The sequence below is a fragment of the Pyrus communis genome, chromosome 9 (genome assembly GCF_041283825.1).
Source record: "Pyrus communis isolate YQ-2024b chromosome 9, ASM4128382v1, whole genome shotgun sequence".
In the NCBI taxonomy this organism is placed as follows: domain Eukaryota; kingdom Viridiplantae; phylum Streptophyta; class Magnoliopsida; order Rosales; family Rosaceae; genus Pyrus; species Pyrus communis.
Genome location: NC_142573.1, coordinates 11,079,725 through 11,096,357, shown reverse-complemented (window position 1 = coordinate 11,096,357; position 16,633 = coordinate 11,079,725). Strand labels below are relative to the sequence as shown.

Below are 16,633 nucleotides of genomic sequence, written 5' to 3'. Positions count from 1 at the left end.
ATTATGGAGTCTAACTCAAAGATTAACACCAATATACAATATACAACAGAAGGAAGAAGAACCTCTCTCAAAAGTTATATCCATACATATATATACACACACATAATGGTGACGAGGCATATTCTTTTAGAGCAATTCCACTCATTGCCAAGGGGCAAGGGCAATGGCTTCTCAATTGCACTTTAGACCATCTACAATCGAAGGAAGGCCAAATGGTCATGTTTAGCCCTATAATCTTGCAATAAATTATATTTTAATAAACAGTGTCAAGCCATATTTTTTACCATCTCCAACCGATGGAACCAAAGGGCCATAGGCCAAACATAACCCTTTGACAAAAAGTCCAACTCCAACCGAGAGGACCAAAGGGCCATAGGCCAAACATATTTAATATATATATTTTTTATTATTTTAATTGAATTAATATGGTTAATTAATTAAACTACTATACTAAAATAAGGTTTTCGGACATATTTTAAGTGTCACTTGTCGCTAAATGAATAAACTTCCGGATTTCTTATCTTTTTATAATCTTAGTAATTTTTCGGATAGGATTTCGAGTGACAAGTAAGGTTTTCGGACATATTTTAAGTGTCACTTGTCGCTAAATGAATAAACCTCCGGATTTCTTATCTTTTTATAATCTTAGTAATTTTTTGGATAGGATTTCGAGTGACATGTGTCGCTATCGTGAGTAATTCTCCAGATTTCTTATCTTTATGTATAATTTTTTAATAGGATTTCGAGTGACAAGTGTCGCTAAAGTAAGTAACTTTCCAAATTTCTTATCTTTATGTAATCTTAATAATTTTTCGGATAGGATTTCGAGTGCCACGTGTCAAGATGTAATTGGTTGTGCAAATTTTAGATAGGGTTTTTATCTACGTGGCACTTCTTATCTTCAGCTTCCAATGTTAATAAATTGGCTGGATATTGGGCTAGAATTCACACACCTTCATCTTTGTCCTCTCCAATATCTCTTTCAATTCAAGTTTGCAATAAATTCCAACTTTAGATCATCTTCGCATTCCAACTAGGGATCAAAAGAAGGACAATTGGTGGGCCAGGCCAAGCCCGCCAACTACCCTTACAATTCAAGCCCGGGCTTCAAGCCAACAGGCATGTTTGACGTCAGCCACGTTCTATTATTTGTTTTTGTCTGGCGTGTGTAATACACGCGTATCCGAGCAAGTGGGCCAACAACTTCTATTGTCGTGGGACCTGCTGCAGCAGCCCTATCTGAAGAGCACAACGACTCTATGACGTTGGGCGATGATGGCCATTAGATTTCCAATGGTCCAATGATCTGAACCCTTGGATTTCCAACGATAAAATAGAATTTGAAAAAAAGTTACGGTTGCACCACGTGAACGTTCTTGTGCATTAGATTCAATAATAAGAAAAATCAAGTGGTGAAGATTAATCCAATCCTTAAAAATGGAAAGAAAAAAAAAAGAACAAAAATGAATTTATTTTTTTACTTTTTTTTTATATAAATGCCCAACCATCTTCATTTACCTTTGTTTTTAATTAATTATGCTTGTTGTAATGATAAACTTTCCTTTGTATTTGAAATTAAATATTGGAGTTAAACATTAGTTAGTTTTTTTTTTAATAGCTAAACGTTTAGTTTTATTTTCAAAAAAACAAACTTACAAATTTCACATTTTCAAGACAAAATATATATATATATATATATATATATATATATATATATATATAATAGAAAATAGTAATCCCTCCTTGACAAACAAGTGGAGTTGCACAAAAGCAATTGCTTTTCAAAGTGGCGAGTGCCTTGCCTTGCCTATACCCTCCTCCAACTTGTGAAATTGCACTTATGGATTTCTATAAATGCTAATGAGTCATATGGTTTAGCCATTAGTGAACACCATATCTTGCAGAAAAACCCTCATGTTCGAGAGCAATTTACAATGAACAAGGTCACTGTTACATAGGATGCCGATCCAATAAGATATTGTTATGTAAAAAAGAAAAAAAATCACACATAGCAATGCATTATTAAATAAGAAACGTCATGTGACGGTGACCTGTTCTATATAAATGCTATGTGCATTATTAAATAAGAAACGTCATGTGACGGTGACGGTAACCTATTCTATATAACTACTATGTGCATTATTAAATAAGAAACGTTATGTGACGGTGACCCGTTCTATACAAATACTATGTGCAATATTAAATAAGAAACGTCATCTGACGATGACCCGTTCTATATAAAGTATTCTCCTCTGCCGGTGTGCAAAATCCTAATAAAAAGCGAGTAAGTAAACCATGACTATCAACTTTTAAGGACCAATAACTTAAATTCTGACTACTTAAAAGATGTGATGTTTTAATTACCCCCTTTGATTGCTACCTCAGTCTATAATTGTTTAATCATGAAGATGAAAAAGACCAGTGATGTCACATGATTAGTGAAATAGAAAGAATGATGTTAATTAACATGATATATTCTCCTTGGACAAGTTATCTGCAAAAACCATCCGTTGCATTTATTCATTAGATCTCTATATGCAAGCTTTAACCATTAATATTTATTTCAGACCATTCTGTGATACGTACCAAGGTACTAGAAATATTGCTATTCAGAGTGCCATTATTGAAAAAGCTAAATATTATTGATGGTCTAAAAACAAGAAAACAAAATGATGCACAACTTGTTATGCCATTCAAACCAGAAAAAGCCCGAGTAAGAATAACATGTTATTCTCACAACAGCCAGTACGACTGTACCCGGACCTGTTTATCTTCCGCATGAACAAAAGATTATAAAGTCTTGACACAAATGTTCATCTCTATTGAACGAAAAAGCCTTTGGCGCTTATCCTGAAAGATCAAACCACAAGGGTTTTCTAGTCGCGGAACTCGTCCATGAACGACTTGTGGAAGTCCGTCAGACGGGTGACAATGGCTGGAATTTTATCCTCTTGCGGCAATATAGTGCATCTGAAATGCCAGGTGCCCGGAACCTGTCACAGTGCAATGGAAACAATCTTCAGTTAAAACTACTCAACATGACAATTGCATGATAATCCTGATCAACAAAATGAAGGGTTTGTCAACTTCTTATAGTTTTGTTTAATTAAACGCGATCCTATTCCCTAGAACACTCAAAATTCAAACATTTCACTGTTCTGCCATGAGGTTCACTTATTATTGTTTCTTAGAAATATAGAAGGCCAGGATAATATTGTATTACCACTCGACAGGCTGCATAATATTTTCAATTTAGGTGAGCAGCCATTCCTACCACGCTAAGTTACAGTACAACAATAAATAAAACTAACCTGCCCGAAACCAGAACCAGGAACGACAACAATTCCTGTGGCATTGAGAAGGCGGTGACAGTAGAATGCATCTGGGGCTGTCTTTTCAGCCTCTGCTGCTTTAATTGCCTTTTGAGGCAGGGTTATGCAGGGAAAGAGATACATTGCTCCTTCTGCTCTGTTGCATGTCACACCCTCTAAGCTGTTCAATGCTTCTTCTAATGCCTGTGTTTCAAAAGAAAATCAGCCGCACTATGCAAAAAGTTCACTGAACTTCAGAAACTAAAGTCATCCTATTGTCTTTACTGTCTCGCGATGACAGAATTCACTAACCTTTGCACGCCTTGCTAGGGATGACAGAATTCCATCCTTCTCTGCCAAATACATTTCATAGGATTCATCTCCAACCTGAATTCAACCACAAATTTCATCATTAGAAAACAAACTTATTAGATTTACCAAGTTTAAGATCAACTGAATTTCCAGATCCCCATGCCATGTGTAACAAATTTAAGTGCAATGACGAGCAAAATTGCACTCCTCCAAAACCCCAATGGCACACTTAACAGAAGAAAATGGTTCAAAATTTTCTGATTTGAAATGTTTGGAAATTTGTTAAATAATAAGCTTGAAAACGCCTCAGAACTGTCACAAGCGTCTGCCAAATGGTTTTAAACTAGTATATGCCTTCTCCCATTTCAGACATTCCAATATTTGAACCTAACTTAATTTCTACGAGAAAAGTCAAATACAAGATTACTAAAAGATAATAAACTCACCTTTGGTGGACTCATGACAAGGCTTGCAAGAATCTGACCCGAGATATTAGAACAAAGATTTACGGATGCCATTTTGTATATTTGTTCCCTTACTTCAGGACTGATTCCAGTGACTTCCATGTAACCACCTCTTTTTCCACACTCCCCGTAGTACCCTACAGAAGAAGAAAAAACAATGACAAATTCTTCCGGGTTCATTAATTTCCATGAGCTACTCACCATCATGACAAACATAATGATCCACCTAATTACCTTTAGAGACTGATTGAAATGATACCAAAGAAATATCCTGCTCGCCATATCCCATAGATCGGGATACCTTCTTGAATGAATGAAACTCCTTATCAGGTACATAAATATTTTCTTGATAAACCTGTGCAAAATTCAACAAAAAATTAGACCAGGAAGTAGCTATAGAAGTTTCTAACAACAATTACAATACTCCAACCATGTCACAAAGTAATTGACGTAAATCTTCCAAGAAAAAAAGTCCATCTACCTCATCTGCCAGCAAAACAAGTCCTTCTTGCTTGCAGAAGTCCACAATCTGCCGCTGGTTGTCCTCGGCAAGAACCTGCAGACAAGATACCATAAAACTTAACCAATGACATTCTAGAATTAAGCACAAGAATCTCTTCCAATAACACTCCCTTGAGAAAACTCCACTATTGACAAGGAATTTTCTGATTAAAAGCCATTCATCTCACCTGTCCTGTTGGGTTGCCTGGATTTATCACAACCAAGGCCCTTACATTGATACCCTTGGACTTCGCATCCTCCAATTGCTTCTTCAACTCGGAAGTTTCCAATCCCCACCCTAATGCTTCATCAAGAAAGTAAGGAACCTGCGTACACCAAGCCACAGATTTGAATTCTTACAACAATAAATGATATATATATATATATATATATATATTTTTTTTTTTTCCAACTTCTAGTTTCTAGCAGTCATTTAACGTCAATTTCCCAATAATCAGGCAATTCACTAATCAGTTTAATCTCGAGTTTTAGCCAATAACTAGTAGTGCTTCAATAGTTGAGTATAAATGCAAAATAATTTATATCTATTGACATTTATCAAATGGATAAACCTCTTAAAATCCAGACATACCAGCGTGCCACCGTGGAGGGCTATTGACGCAGAGTACAAAGGGTATTGAGGAATGGGACAAAGAATCCCATCCTTCTCTGAACTTATCAGCAATTGCATCATCATATGGACCTGGAAAGAGAGAAATGGAGATGATATGTAATGAAGTGGAACTTAATATATTGAGGAACACTGTGACGCTACTAAAATTGAACAGAAGGGAACTCAAGAGATACCGCAGGGCTTGCACCATCAGTTAAGAAAATATCATTCGGATTAGCAGGATATCCGTCACGAGCTTCAATTCCAGCAGCAATTGTATCACGTAAACCCTTGATACCCTGATGCCAAAGTGGGTGAAATATATGACATATTGCTTATGAGTTTCGTCCTAGTTTTACAAATTTATGTGATGTAAATCCTATGATCATTACCTGACTGTGACTGTAAGCACCAGTTGCTCTTCCAGGAATTTGATCCAGAATCTCCCATGCCCGCTCTATTGCATCGGCACTGCAACGGGTAAGAAAGATATCAACAGAAAGATAAGATTTTTAACTTCTAGGAAGACTTCTCTATGAATTCCTACAATTGAATTGAATAGGATTGTAGGGCAGCCTAAAATATATATTCTTATATGTTACATTTTTCCAATACCTGAACAAACCCTGTGTTTCGCTTTTGTCCAAGATGGCTGGATGGTCGCATAATGCAAGAATCTGAAAGAAAGATTATAACAATCAAGGATTACATGAGATGTTTCAGCATTAAAATTATCAACCATGTAGTCCACTAAACCAACCTCTCGGAAAAATGTTATCGGTTGTTGACCAAGAGACTGAGGATTTCCGATATTGCAGTAGAGAATCTGTATAACATATGTTCACAGTGAGTACCCAAGTGAGAGAAATGTCTTAAAAGATACAGATTCAATACTGTAACTCATCAAAGGAGAAAGTAAACACACCTCATCAAAGGGATGAGAGCCTGGATTCGCCTTTAACTCTTCTTGTAACCTCTGTCACAGGACGACATTACAGTCGAGATTAAGATAAAGGGATAGAATTACCTCACTTGATTAATTTCTATACAGTCAATGTATGTACCTGGGCAAGGGTGACGATTTCACCTCGGACAGCATATTCACATTTCAAAACCTGTAAAAATTAGATGTGAGGGGTGACAAATGGAATAGAAAATGTTCACCAGTACTAGGCAATCAAGAAACAAGTTTTAAGTATTTGACTGTGAGAAACAAAAACCTAGATTAAATAACCAATCAATTCAATTACTACCCTCTTGAAAAATAAAAACAAATCAAATAAATCTCATCAGAGTGATCCAGATATGAGTGATGAGTGAAATTAATTTGTCAAAAGTTAAAATATAAAATAACTAACTGAGGTCCAGAACAAAAGAACCAGTGTGGGTTGAAATAAAATAGAAAAAATAAAAATTAACCACACCGATGCGCCATACATCCATGATCCATCATCAATCATTTATTTGTTAATAATTATTATTATAAATTTTAAGAAAAAACATGATTAAGGACGAAATGAACTATCTGGATTAAAATAACAAACAAATCAAAGCAAACCCAGATGCAGAAACAATAAATCAAAAACCTTTGATCATCCACACAGACAAAACCAATCAAACAGTAAACAAACACCAAAATACGCATGAAAATACACAGCAATCTGCACAAAAACAGCAAAAATAAGCAAAACAAAAAAACAAAAACAAAAACAAAAACCCAACTGAGAAAAGATCAAAAACCCAGTTGGGAAAAATATCACAAACCTTGGGATTGATGTTCTGGAGAGTGACGGGAGGAGAGGGACGTGAAGCAGAGTGATCGGCCATGGGACGAGAAGAAGGAGGGACATCTACAGCTGGAGCAGCGGACAGGAAACGCGAGTGAGAAGAAGAAAACACAGAGGAGGAGGAGGTTGAACGAATCTGCTTTTGCTGAAAGGAACGGATGAGAAGAGCCCTGACTCTGCCGCTTCCAAATTTCCGCATCTTCGACAGTCTCTGTTTTTATAGAGGGAAGAAAAAAGCAGCGAGACTCCACGCGCGATGTGATGCAAAACGGTAAATTTTCACGTTTTCTGGGCACGTTAAGGAAACCTCTCCCTCGTATCACCGCTTCGATGGCCTTCGCCCACGGATTATGACTTCTGGTTTTATTTGGATTTTCAACGCATTGACACGTCATGCTTTTCTACTGCCTTTTTTTGGAAGTAAGATTATCTCCTTCTATATTTTGTTCTTGTATTTAAACGGTTACGATTAAGTTATATTAAAATTTTATGTCAAAGATTATCTGTCTCTATATTCTCTCATTCTATTTAAACAATTACAATTAAGTTACGTTAAAATTTTTTATTGATTTAGAAAGAGGATCGAGAGAAAAGAGGAGAGAATTTAGAGAGAAGAGAACTAGTCCTCCTTTTTTTTTTACATATGCAGCGCTTGGAAGTTGGATTACATCCACATCATGCATTACTCATTTATCCGTATTCCTTTCGTGTCAAACACTTGATTCTTTCAACATGGAGAATTAAATAAGATCAATAAAGAAATAAAATCAAACTATTGATTAGAAAAATTGAACAAAAATGATTTTTTTTTTTTTGTTAAAGGTAAATTTTATTAAATTCTAATTAAAACGTTTACATCTTGAATAAGAAGATTAAATAAAAACTTCAGACCAATCGCATCCCAACGGAAACAGAAAACACCTCCATGTGAGGCTATATAAGATAATACTAGCATTTTTTAATTACTTTATTACAGCCATATCTATAGAAGGGTTTGAATCACTAAGGTATTTGATTTAAGAGGAAGAGCTAAACAATTTACTATTAGTTTTTTTTTTTTTTAATTAGTTGCGGAAATCAAATTGCATCAAGCTGCATATGCATGATTATTTTTTATCATTGTGGTAAAACATCATCTGCACTTAGTTAAAGAATATTATAAATAAGCGTTTTAATTGTGTTACTCATATACACAACGAATCTTGAATTTGTGTGAATTTTAAATTTGTAATACATCATATCTGTCCAATATTTCCATCATCGCGTTAAATCTCCATTAGTACTTTTCATTTTGTCAAGACTGGAAGATGTGCAAACTATATATTAATGTATAAACTTCTTACATTGACTTTGGTGTCCATTAGTACTTTTCATTTTGTCAAAACTGGAAGATGTGCAAACTATATATTAATGTATAAACCTCTTACATTGACTTTGGTGTCCATTAGTACTTTTCATTTTGTCAAGACTAGAAGGTGTGCAAAGTATATGTTAATGTATAAACTTCTTACATTGACTTTGGTGTTGCCGGTTGCAACTGCTTCGGTGAAGAGTGCTTTTTCTGCTATGAAGATTGTGAAAACACCATTGTGTAACAAAATGGGAGATCAATAGTTAAGTGATAACATGCTTGTTTACATTGAGAGAGATGATAATGAGCCTATTATGCGACGTTTTCATGATATGAAACCTCGCCGGTAACAATTGTAATTTGTTTGTATTGATAAATTATAGAAGACATTACTATACAACAGGATTTGGTTGTTGCTATTCTGTTGAACCTTGCAATCTTTTAACTTCACCCCTCCCCCTGTTGATTCCCGGCTCTACCACTGAATGTATTTGCCGGGGCATGGGTGACGATTTCACCTCGGACTGTATATACATATTTCAAAACCTGTAAAAATTAGATGTGAGGGGTGACGAATGGAATAGAAAATGTTCACTAGTACTAAGAAATCAAGAAACAAATTTAAGTATTTGAATGTGAGAAACAAAAACCTAGATTAAATAACCAATCAATTCAATTACTACCCTCTTGAAAAATAAAAACAAATCAAATAAATCTCATCAGAGTGATCCAAATATGAGTGATGAGTTAAATTAATTTGTCAAAAGTTAAAATATAAAATAACTAACTGAGATCCAGCACAAGAGAGCCAGTGTGGGTTGAAATAAAATAGAAAAAATAAAAATTAACCACACCAATGCGCCATACATCCATGATCCATCATCAATCATTTATTTGTTAATAATTATTATTATAAATTTTAAGAAAAAACATGAAAATTAAGGACGAAATGAACTATCTGGATTAAAATAACAAACAAATCAAAGCAAAGCCAGATGCAGAAACAATAAATCAAAAACCTTTGATCATCCACACAGACAAAACCAATCAAACAGTAAACAAACACCAAAATACGCATGAAAATACACAGCAATCTGCACAAAAACAGCAAAAATAAGCAAAACAAAAACCCAACTGGGAAAAGATCAAAAACCCAGTTGGGAAGAAAATCACAAACCTCCTTGGGAGGAGAGGGACGTGAAGCAGAGTGATCAGCCATGGGACGAGAAGAAGGAGGAAGATCTACAGCTGGAGCAGCGGACAGGAAACGCGATTGAGAAGAAGAAAACACAGAGGAGGAGGAGGTTGAACGAATCTGCTTTTGCTGAAAGGCACGGATGAGAAGAGCCCTGACTCTGCCGCTTCCAAATTTCCTGCATCTTCGACAGTCTCTGCTTTTATAGAGGGAAGAAAAAAGCAGTGAGACTTCGCGTGATGTAATGCACAATGGTAAATTTTCACGCTCTGGGCACGTTCTTCGAAGGAAGCCTCTCCTCTCTTATCACCGTTTTGATGGCTTTCGCCCACGGATTACTACTTCCGGTTTTACTTGGATTTTCACAGCATTGACACGTCATACTTTTCTACTGCCTTTTTTGGAACTAAGATTATCTCCCTCTATATTTCGTTTTTGTATTTAAATGGTCACGATTAAGTTATATTAAAATTTTATATCAAATATTATTTGTTTCTACATTCTCTCATTCTATTTAAACGAGTATAAATGTATAATTAAGTTACATCAAACTTTTTTATGGATTTAGAAAGAGGATCCAAAGAAAAAAAGGAGAGAATTTAGAGAGAAGAGAACTAGTCCTCCTTTTTTTTTTTCCATATGCAGCGCTTGGAAGTTGGATTACATCCACATAATGCATTACTCATTTATCTGTATTCCTTTCGTGTCAAACGCTTGATTCCTTCAACATGCAAAATTAAATAAGATCAATAAAGAAATAAAATCAAACTATTGATTAGAAAAATTAAACAAAAATGATTTTTTTGTCAAAGGTAAATTTTATTAAATTCTAACTGAAACATTTATATCTTGAGTAAAATATTAAATAAAAACTTCGGACCAATAGCATCCTAATGGAAACGGAAAACACCTCCAAGTGAGGCTACATAAGATAATACTAGCATTTTTTTAATTACTTTATTACAGCCATATCTATAGAAGGGTTTGAATCACTAAGGTATTTGATTTAAGAGGAAGACCTAAACAATTTACTATTAGTTTTTTTTTTTTGTAATTAGTTGCGGAAATCAAACTGCATCAAGCTGCATATGCATGATTGTGTTTTTATCATTGTGGTAAAACGTCATCTGCATTTAGTTGAAGAATGTTATAAATAAGTGTTTTAATTGTGTTACTCATATACACAATGAATCTTGAATTTGTGTGAATTTTAAGTTTGTAATATATCATATCTGTCCAATATTTCCATCATCGCGTTAAATCTCCATTAGTACTTTTCATTTTGTCAATACCGCATCAAGAGTCCTTGCATGGCCATGACCCATCAGTAGAGGAAACTTTTGCACCAAACAATTACATATACAAACTTATTCACCAAGAAAAAGAAAATACCCTACAACTTATAATCAGTGCCTCGTAAGTAAAATAAATGCATTAAACGTTTGATAAAGAAGTATTATCATCCCACGCTCTATCTCCACCAACCCATCCTCTTCTCTCACTTCCCCAATCTGTTTTATTCTCGTCACTTGGAGAAACTCATTGGTGAGGATGATCGGACTACGTGATCGTCGAATAAAACACGCAATACGCCCCACCACTCGTATTTGGTCACATCCCATGTGTCCCTTGTGCTACAATACCTAACCCTTTGTATCTTAGTCTCACACTCGTGTCTGGTGCCATATATAGACGTTCGGACTCAAAATTGTGAGTTTTTCTTATTGAAAACAATTGATTTTTGGGAAATTGAAGAGAGAGAGTTCTTCAACACTAATTTGAACTAAATCTTGATCAGAATATTTCATGTATTTTCAAGTGAACCAATCAAAAGAGAATGTAACTACATGACTTTCCAGGGGAGAGTGGTAGAGAAGGGCAAGAAAGGAAGAGGACATACACAAAGTGTAACAGATATGTGTGGCTACCAAACCGTAATGATAGAACGTGAAAGACAGAAAATATATCAAACCATATTCTTTCTAGAGATTGATTTCTGAACGATTGAATTTTCAGCAACTCTTGGATTTCTTGGATCACAAGGTAGTCTCAAATGCCACATCAGTCGCCGGCAACCACTCACCGCCTTGGATCAATGACGTTACCGTGAACTTGGCCGCCTCATCATCCGTAAGAGTAGGGTTGTAACCGGCCCACTTAACCCTTTGATCCACACCTGATCCAGGCCCACTGTTTTGGTACTCTGCATAGAATATGGTGTTGGGTGGGTCAACATTGGTAACCCATTCCTTCCAGCCCAATGGGTTCAAGAATGATCCAATATCAGACTGCATGATGACTGTGGTGGAGTAATCCTTCCAAGGCCTCCCCAGATACGTTTGAGCAGTGAGATTACTGTCTAACGCAGACAAGCTGCACTTTTGGATTGAAATGCCAGTGTTCTGATTCGGGTCCTTTTTGCCTTGAGCTGTGATGGTGTTGAACTGGTTCACCATAGGTTGCCTGGGCTGGATGTTGCAGTTCTGGAAAACTACAGCTGCATTGCCAAAAATGAAGTCTATGGTGCCGGTAATGTCACATTCCCGATAGAATTGTCGGTTGGAATGCGCATAGAGGGTGTCCTGGAAGCCATCAAATGAGCATCTGTAGTACACAGAGAGGTCCGAACCAGAGCGGAATGCCACTGCCTGGTGCTTTATTGCTCCTGCAGTGTTGATGAATCCCATATCTTTCACAATGAAGCCTTTTCCCGCGACGGCTGGCAATCCAATATGTAATCACAGTAAGAATCCAAACACATTGAGTTTATATATAAGTCAGAAAGCTAAAACACATAACAGTTTGAATCAAAACATGAATTCTCAATCACATCTCTCAGTCTTAAGACATAAAAACCCAACACATTTTATGAGAGAATGTGAATGCAAGAACACAAGGAATCATCCTAATTGCTTGACAATTTTTAGGGACACTTCCTATAATCTTAAAATGCATACTTGCATAGAAACCAATAGGAGGGGTTGTGTTTTCTTATGACCGGTGCAGGCCACTACAAACAATTGTTTGATGCTTTAGGGTTTAGGGTCCTTCTGCTATACAACAATATATGCATTGCCTTTAAGTGGCTCGGATCCATCCGCTAAACATCCTTGAATTCTTCAGCACATACTCACATATTCAGCGGTTAAATTTACCAAAATTTCTAATTCTCAGAACAGGAGCTTGCATAATCCATGACATGCACACATGTTCATCAACACAACATAATTTCAGGCAATCAATGAGAAAAAGTCAGCTGATCCACCACATGATGTCATTCAGGATAGACAGACAACACTTGCATATCAGGGCAAGCAGGCATGTGCTAAGTTGCTAACTTGCATAGCAAATTAAATATGCAACAAATGGGGCCACCACATGAACAACAAGCAATATATTTGAGCATAAACCAGACATGCACATGGTGGGGGGCATCTGCTGTCCTCACACATCACCCAGATAGATATTGAATCCAACTTAACAGTATTAAAACTAAGCTTTGATCTTTTGATTCTTTTCATAAAAAAAAAGAACAAAACAATATCAACAGTTGAATGAGTAGCACTAGCACATCATAGATAACACAAAGATGCATAAACCATGTGACTGGTTCCTAATTTAGCCTTATCAATGTCATCAATTTAGAAAGGCAACTTGGTCTCAATGTCTATGGTCTCCTTCCTAGCTCCAACCTCAACGTTTCACATTCTTCACATGAGTGAGAAGGACTTCTATAGTACGGATTCACCGTCATTGTGCTCTTCTGGAACAAGACCAAGTGTAGTAATCCAGGAGACCACGATGGCGATGAATCCCTTCGATAGAAGGGTGACTCCCATATGAAATTTCCTTCAATTGGAATAGCCATGTTAGAATGCCTTGAGGCTTGGAGGCTATTTGGCTAGTTTTCTAAAAGCAGCCGGCAGGCCCTTATCAATTGGACTAGCCCACATTTGCAACTAGTGTTTCGAACATAATATTAATATCACACAACAAATACATGATCTATCTCACTAGGTGTTTCTCCTAAATCCGAACATTGATCGTTTAATCTCAAAACAAGAATTAAATTAATCAAACCAAAACAATGACAGAATAAATTAGGAAACTAATTAACACAGGATTAACTAAATTGAATGTGGTGGCGATTAAGAATTAGTACCAAAAGTGGCGGTGGAGAAGGTGGGGGTGCCGTCCACAAAGCTCAAGTTGCCGGAAACCACCGTCTCCGTCTTCCCATCTCCGAACATCATCACATTCCACTTGCTCTTATCCATCAACACATTCTCATAATAAACCCCTTGCTTCACATGAATCAGAATCCTGTTCTTGCTCTTCTTTGGCACCATATCCACCGCCTCCTGAATCGTCTTAAAATCTCCCGTCCCATCCTTCGCCACCACTATCTGCGCCGTCGCATTGTTGTCCTGCAGCAGCCTCCTATCCCCCGGACTAACCCAACCCGGAAAATCCACCTCTGATCCTCCGACCCCGAGCAGCCTCCGGTGAATCGGAACGTTCAGATTCGTAAGAAGGCTCAGGATTTTCGCCACAATCGCCAAACTATTGCTCGAAAATTCTGTTGTATTCTGCATCGCCGCCTTGAATTCTTGAACGAGGGTCGAGTTGAGATCCGCCAAAGAGTCCAAACAAGTCTCCTGATCGGTCAATGTGGTGCTCAACCACGTCTTGATATCGTTGATTTTGGCGGCGGAGAGAAGCTTGTCGCCCTGATTCACATCCATGGAGGTCAGCGAGTCGTTGAGCCTGTCAACCACGTCTTCAAACAGGCCCTCGCAGACGTCTAGAACTTTCTCCAGGTGCGTGCCACTGGCGATGTTCCGGCCGATTTTCGCCGGCAGCCCGGGAAGCTTCGCGGCGGCGTGAATGGCGACCTGCAGAGAGAGCTTGAAAATCACTTCCGGATCGGTGCTGTTCGATGTCTCGAGCGCGGAGATGCTCGAGAAACACGAACTCGGGTACTGGGTCACGCCGCAAACCGCCTTCAGCGACGCCGCCGGAGTCAATTCGGGGCCGGGGTCCGAGTTGGGTACAGAAGACGACGAGTTGTTCCGCTTGTGTATGATCACTCCCGCGACAACGCCGATGATCACCGCCAACAGAACCACCGTGGAGACTGAGAGGATGATGAGACGCTTCCGGGTCTTGCGTTTGAAGGCCTGCTCTTCGAGCTCGTCGACTTTGCCGTAGCCCTTGAAGGACTTTACGGAGTCCATTTCTGATACTCCTTTTTTCTTCTTCTCTGCTTTTCTGCTTTTGTTTTGCTGGGTTTGTATAATTTCCTTTGCTGGTTTCGTTTCCAGGCTTTGGGTGTGAAATGGGAAGGGAGTGTGTGTGTGACTGAAGGAGGTGTGAGATTTGGAGCCACTTTTGGACAAGTGTGGGATTTCCTCTTTCTATGATGCTTCTTCTTGCTTAACAAGTTTATTTACTTTTTCTAGTACTTACGATCGGATTAGGATCCTCTCCTAGGTAAAAGGAATCATCCTGATCAAGTCTATTGGATTGTTAAAATTTTATCCAACGGTTATAATTATTATAACTTTTAAAGAACCTCATGTTTGTAACTGTTGCATAAAATTTCAACGGTCCAATAAAGTTGATCAGGAGAATCTTCATCTTTTGCTCAGGAGAGGATGATCCCTTATGATCCATTTATTATGGTCGTTCTTTTCTTAAAATTTACTTCGTATCGGGTACAAATCTTCTCTCCCACCTCCTGTTAGGTTTGGTCTCTAAGTAAGTTCTCCCTTGGTTAGATTCGATAACCCTCCTTACGTCATTCAGGACATCCTTGTTCAAGGCTCGTGATGTATTTGAGTTTGTTTAATGAAAATTAAATCGTTTTTTCATTAAGAAAGTCCATTTCCTCACAAATAAACAATGATTTGGTTTAATTAGTAGGGAAAACATACTATACCCTGCTTACCAGCCATAATTAATTATTAGCACAAGAGCAAGGAGTTGCACTCATAGTCATAATTGTTTGTTTATTTGGAGTTAAACTGAATTGGTATTGGTCCTATTGGGCAGTTTGCTTCCTACATATAAATAAATAATAAGCTGCTGCCTACTGCATAGGGTGACATTAATATTGGAGAATTTAATTATTTTACCTGTTTACCTAAACCATTATCCATCATCTCTATATCCGGTTGTAAAAGAACTAATTCTTGTATTCAAAGTCATTTTTTCAACGATAATTCTAGGGAGATTAAAAATTTAAACCGAATTTTGTAAATATCATTTGATTAACGTGCTTATATTCTATTGGTGACACATCATTTAGTTACCAATTGAGTTTTCATTTTTAAGTTTTAATAACATTAGTGCCATGCTAACAGAGTTGCTCATCGTGCATGCAATTTACAAAGTTGAGTTTAACAGATTTGAATTTGTCTAATTACAATTCGCTTATGTAATTAGTCACCCGAACTCAACTCCTTGAGTTAACGGGTTAGGCGTTACACCCATTAACATTCGTCATGGGTTCTTTTCGTAGTACACTACAATTAAGCTATTGGGAGACTGAATGCTTGTGAAAATCAAAACCAAGAGAAAATTGATCATGGAATTTTACTTCCTGGAACTTCCATAGAAAATTATTAATATCCTCCACACATAACTTAGTTATTTATCCCCAACTTAACTTATTTGAGGTAGTCCTCCATATCCATATGTCAACTTCCCCATATGAACCAACAACCAATCAATAAGTTTGCTTGATTGTCTCCGACAGTCCAAAGCTACAAGCAAAACGGGTGGACCCTAATTTGAAATCATTCTTCCTTCATTCCTATGTACCACAACATGCATATACAATATTGTTGTGAGAAACATTTCTGTACAACGACATTGTAAGAGATAAAGTGTTAATGATATAATTTAGTATTAAACTCATTATTTATAATGAAAGTTAAATTACTTTCGAGTCGGAAAAAAAAAATTCACTGAATCGTAATACTAGTTGCAAATTGTTATTTTTTTTTTTTTCAAATAGAGAAAGATTAGGTAAGATTAGCTCATAAGTAATGGTCACATACGAGACACCTATCCCCACCCCTTCATTACACCCAAA

The 16,633-nt window shown here is 37.0% G+C and overlaps 2 protein-coding genes and 1 long non-coding RNA gene across 3 annotated transcripts; all 3 read right to left on the bottom strand.

The window, feature by feature from the left end:
- Window positions 1–2,620: 2,620 nt before the first annotated feature.
- On the bottom strand, window positions 2,621–7,416 carry ALAAT2 (alanine aminotransferase 2). Its single transcript, XM_068478636.2, has 15 exons — window positions 6,966–7,416; window positions 6,266–6,316; window positions 6,127–6,177; window positions 5,962–6,027; window positions 5,817–5,878; window positions 5,594–5,672; window positions 5,396–5,500; window positions 5,181–5,291; window positions 4,777–4,914; window positions 4,569–4,643; window positions 4,322–4,442; window positions 4,070–4,224; window positions 3,624–3,698; window positions 3,312–3,515; window positions 2,621–2,993 (listed from the first exon to the last, which is right to left on the bottom strand). The coding sequence occupies exons 1-15, from the start codon at window positions 7,185–7,187 to the stop codon at window positions 2,877–2,879; spliced, it is 1,632 nt and encodes a 543-aa protein (XP_068334737.2). The 5' UTR covers window positions 7,188–7,416; the 3' UTR covers window positions 2,621–2,876.
- Window positions 7,417–8,637: 1,221 nt separating this feature from the next.
- LOC148694244 (uncharacterized) lies at window positions 8,638–9,809 on the bottom strand. Its single transcript, XR_015966368.1, has 2 exons — window positions 9,517–9,809; window positions 8,638–8,885 (listed from the first exon to the last, which is right to left on the bottom strand). It is a non-coding gene; the product is annotated as an uncharacterized LOC148694244 (long non-coding RNA).
- Window positions 9,810–11,311: 1,502 nt separating this feature from the next.
- On the bottom strand, window positions 11,312–15,003 carry LOC137739132 (pectinesterase 3). Its single transcript, XM_068478631.2, has 2 exons — window positions 13,697–15,003; window positions 11,312–12,253 (listed from the first exon to the last, which is right to left on the bottom strand). The coding sequence occupies exons 1-2, from the start codon at window positions 14,769–14,771 to the stop codon at window positions 11,571–11,573; spliced, it is 1,758 nt and encodes a 585-aa protein (XP_068334732.2). The 5' UTR covers window positions 14,772–15,003; the 3' UTR covers window positions 11,312–11,570.
- Window positions 15,004–16,633: the final 1,630 nt, after the last annotated feature.

What these genes read in the sequence shown, in the direction of transcription:
- ALAAT2 (XM_068478636.2), bottom strand. Translation starts at nt 7,187, where the DNA reads ATGCGGAAATTTGGAAGCGGCAGAGTCAGGGCTCTTCTCATCCGTTCC. An exon ending in CGATAACATTTTTCCGAGAG is followed by an intron (nt 5,879 to 5,961) that starts GTTGGTTTAGTG and finishes TCTTTCTTTCAG; the next exon opens with ATTCTTGCATTATGCGACCA. An exon ending in GAAACACAGGGTTTGTTCAG is followed by an intron (nt 5,673 to 5,816) that starts GTATTGGAAAAA and finishes TACCCGTTGCAG; the next exon opens with TGCCGATGCAATAGAGCGGG.
- LOC137739132 (XM_068478631.2), bottom strand. Translation starts at nt 14,771, where the DNA reads ATGGACTCCGTAAAGTCCTTCAAGGGCTACGGCAAAGTCGACGAGCTC. An exon ending in CTTCTCCACCGCCACTTTTG is followed by an intron (nt 12,254 to 13,696) that starts GTACTAATTCTT and finishes TTGGATTGCCAG; the next exon opens with CCGTCGCGGGAAAAGGCTTC.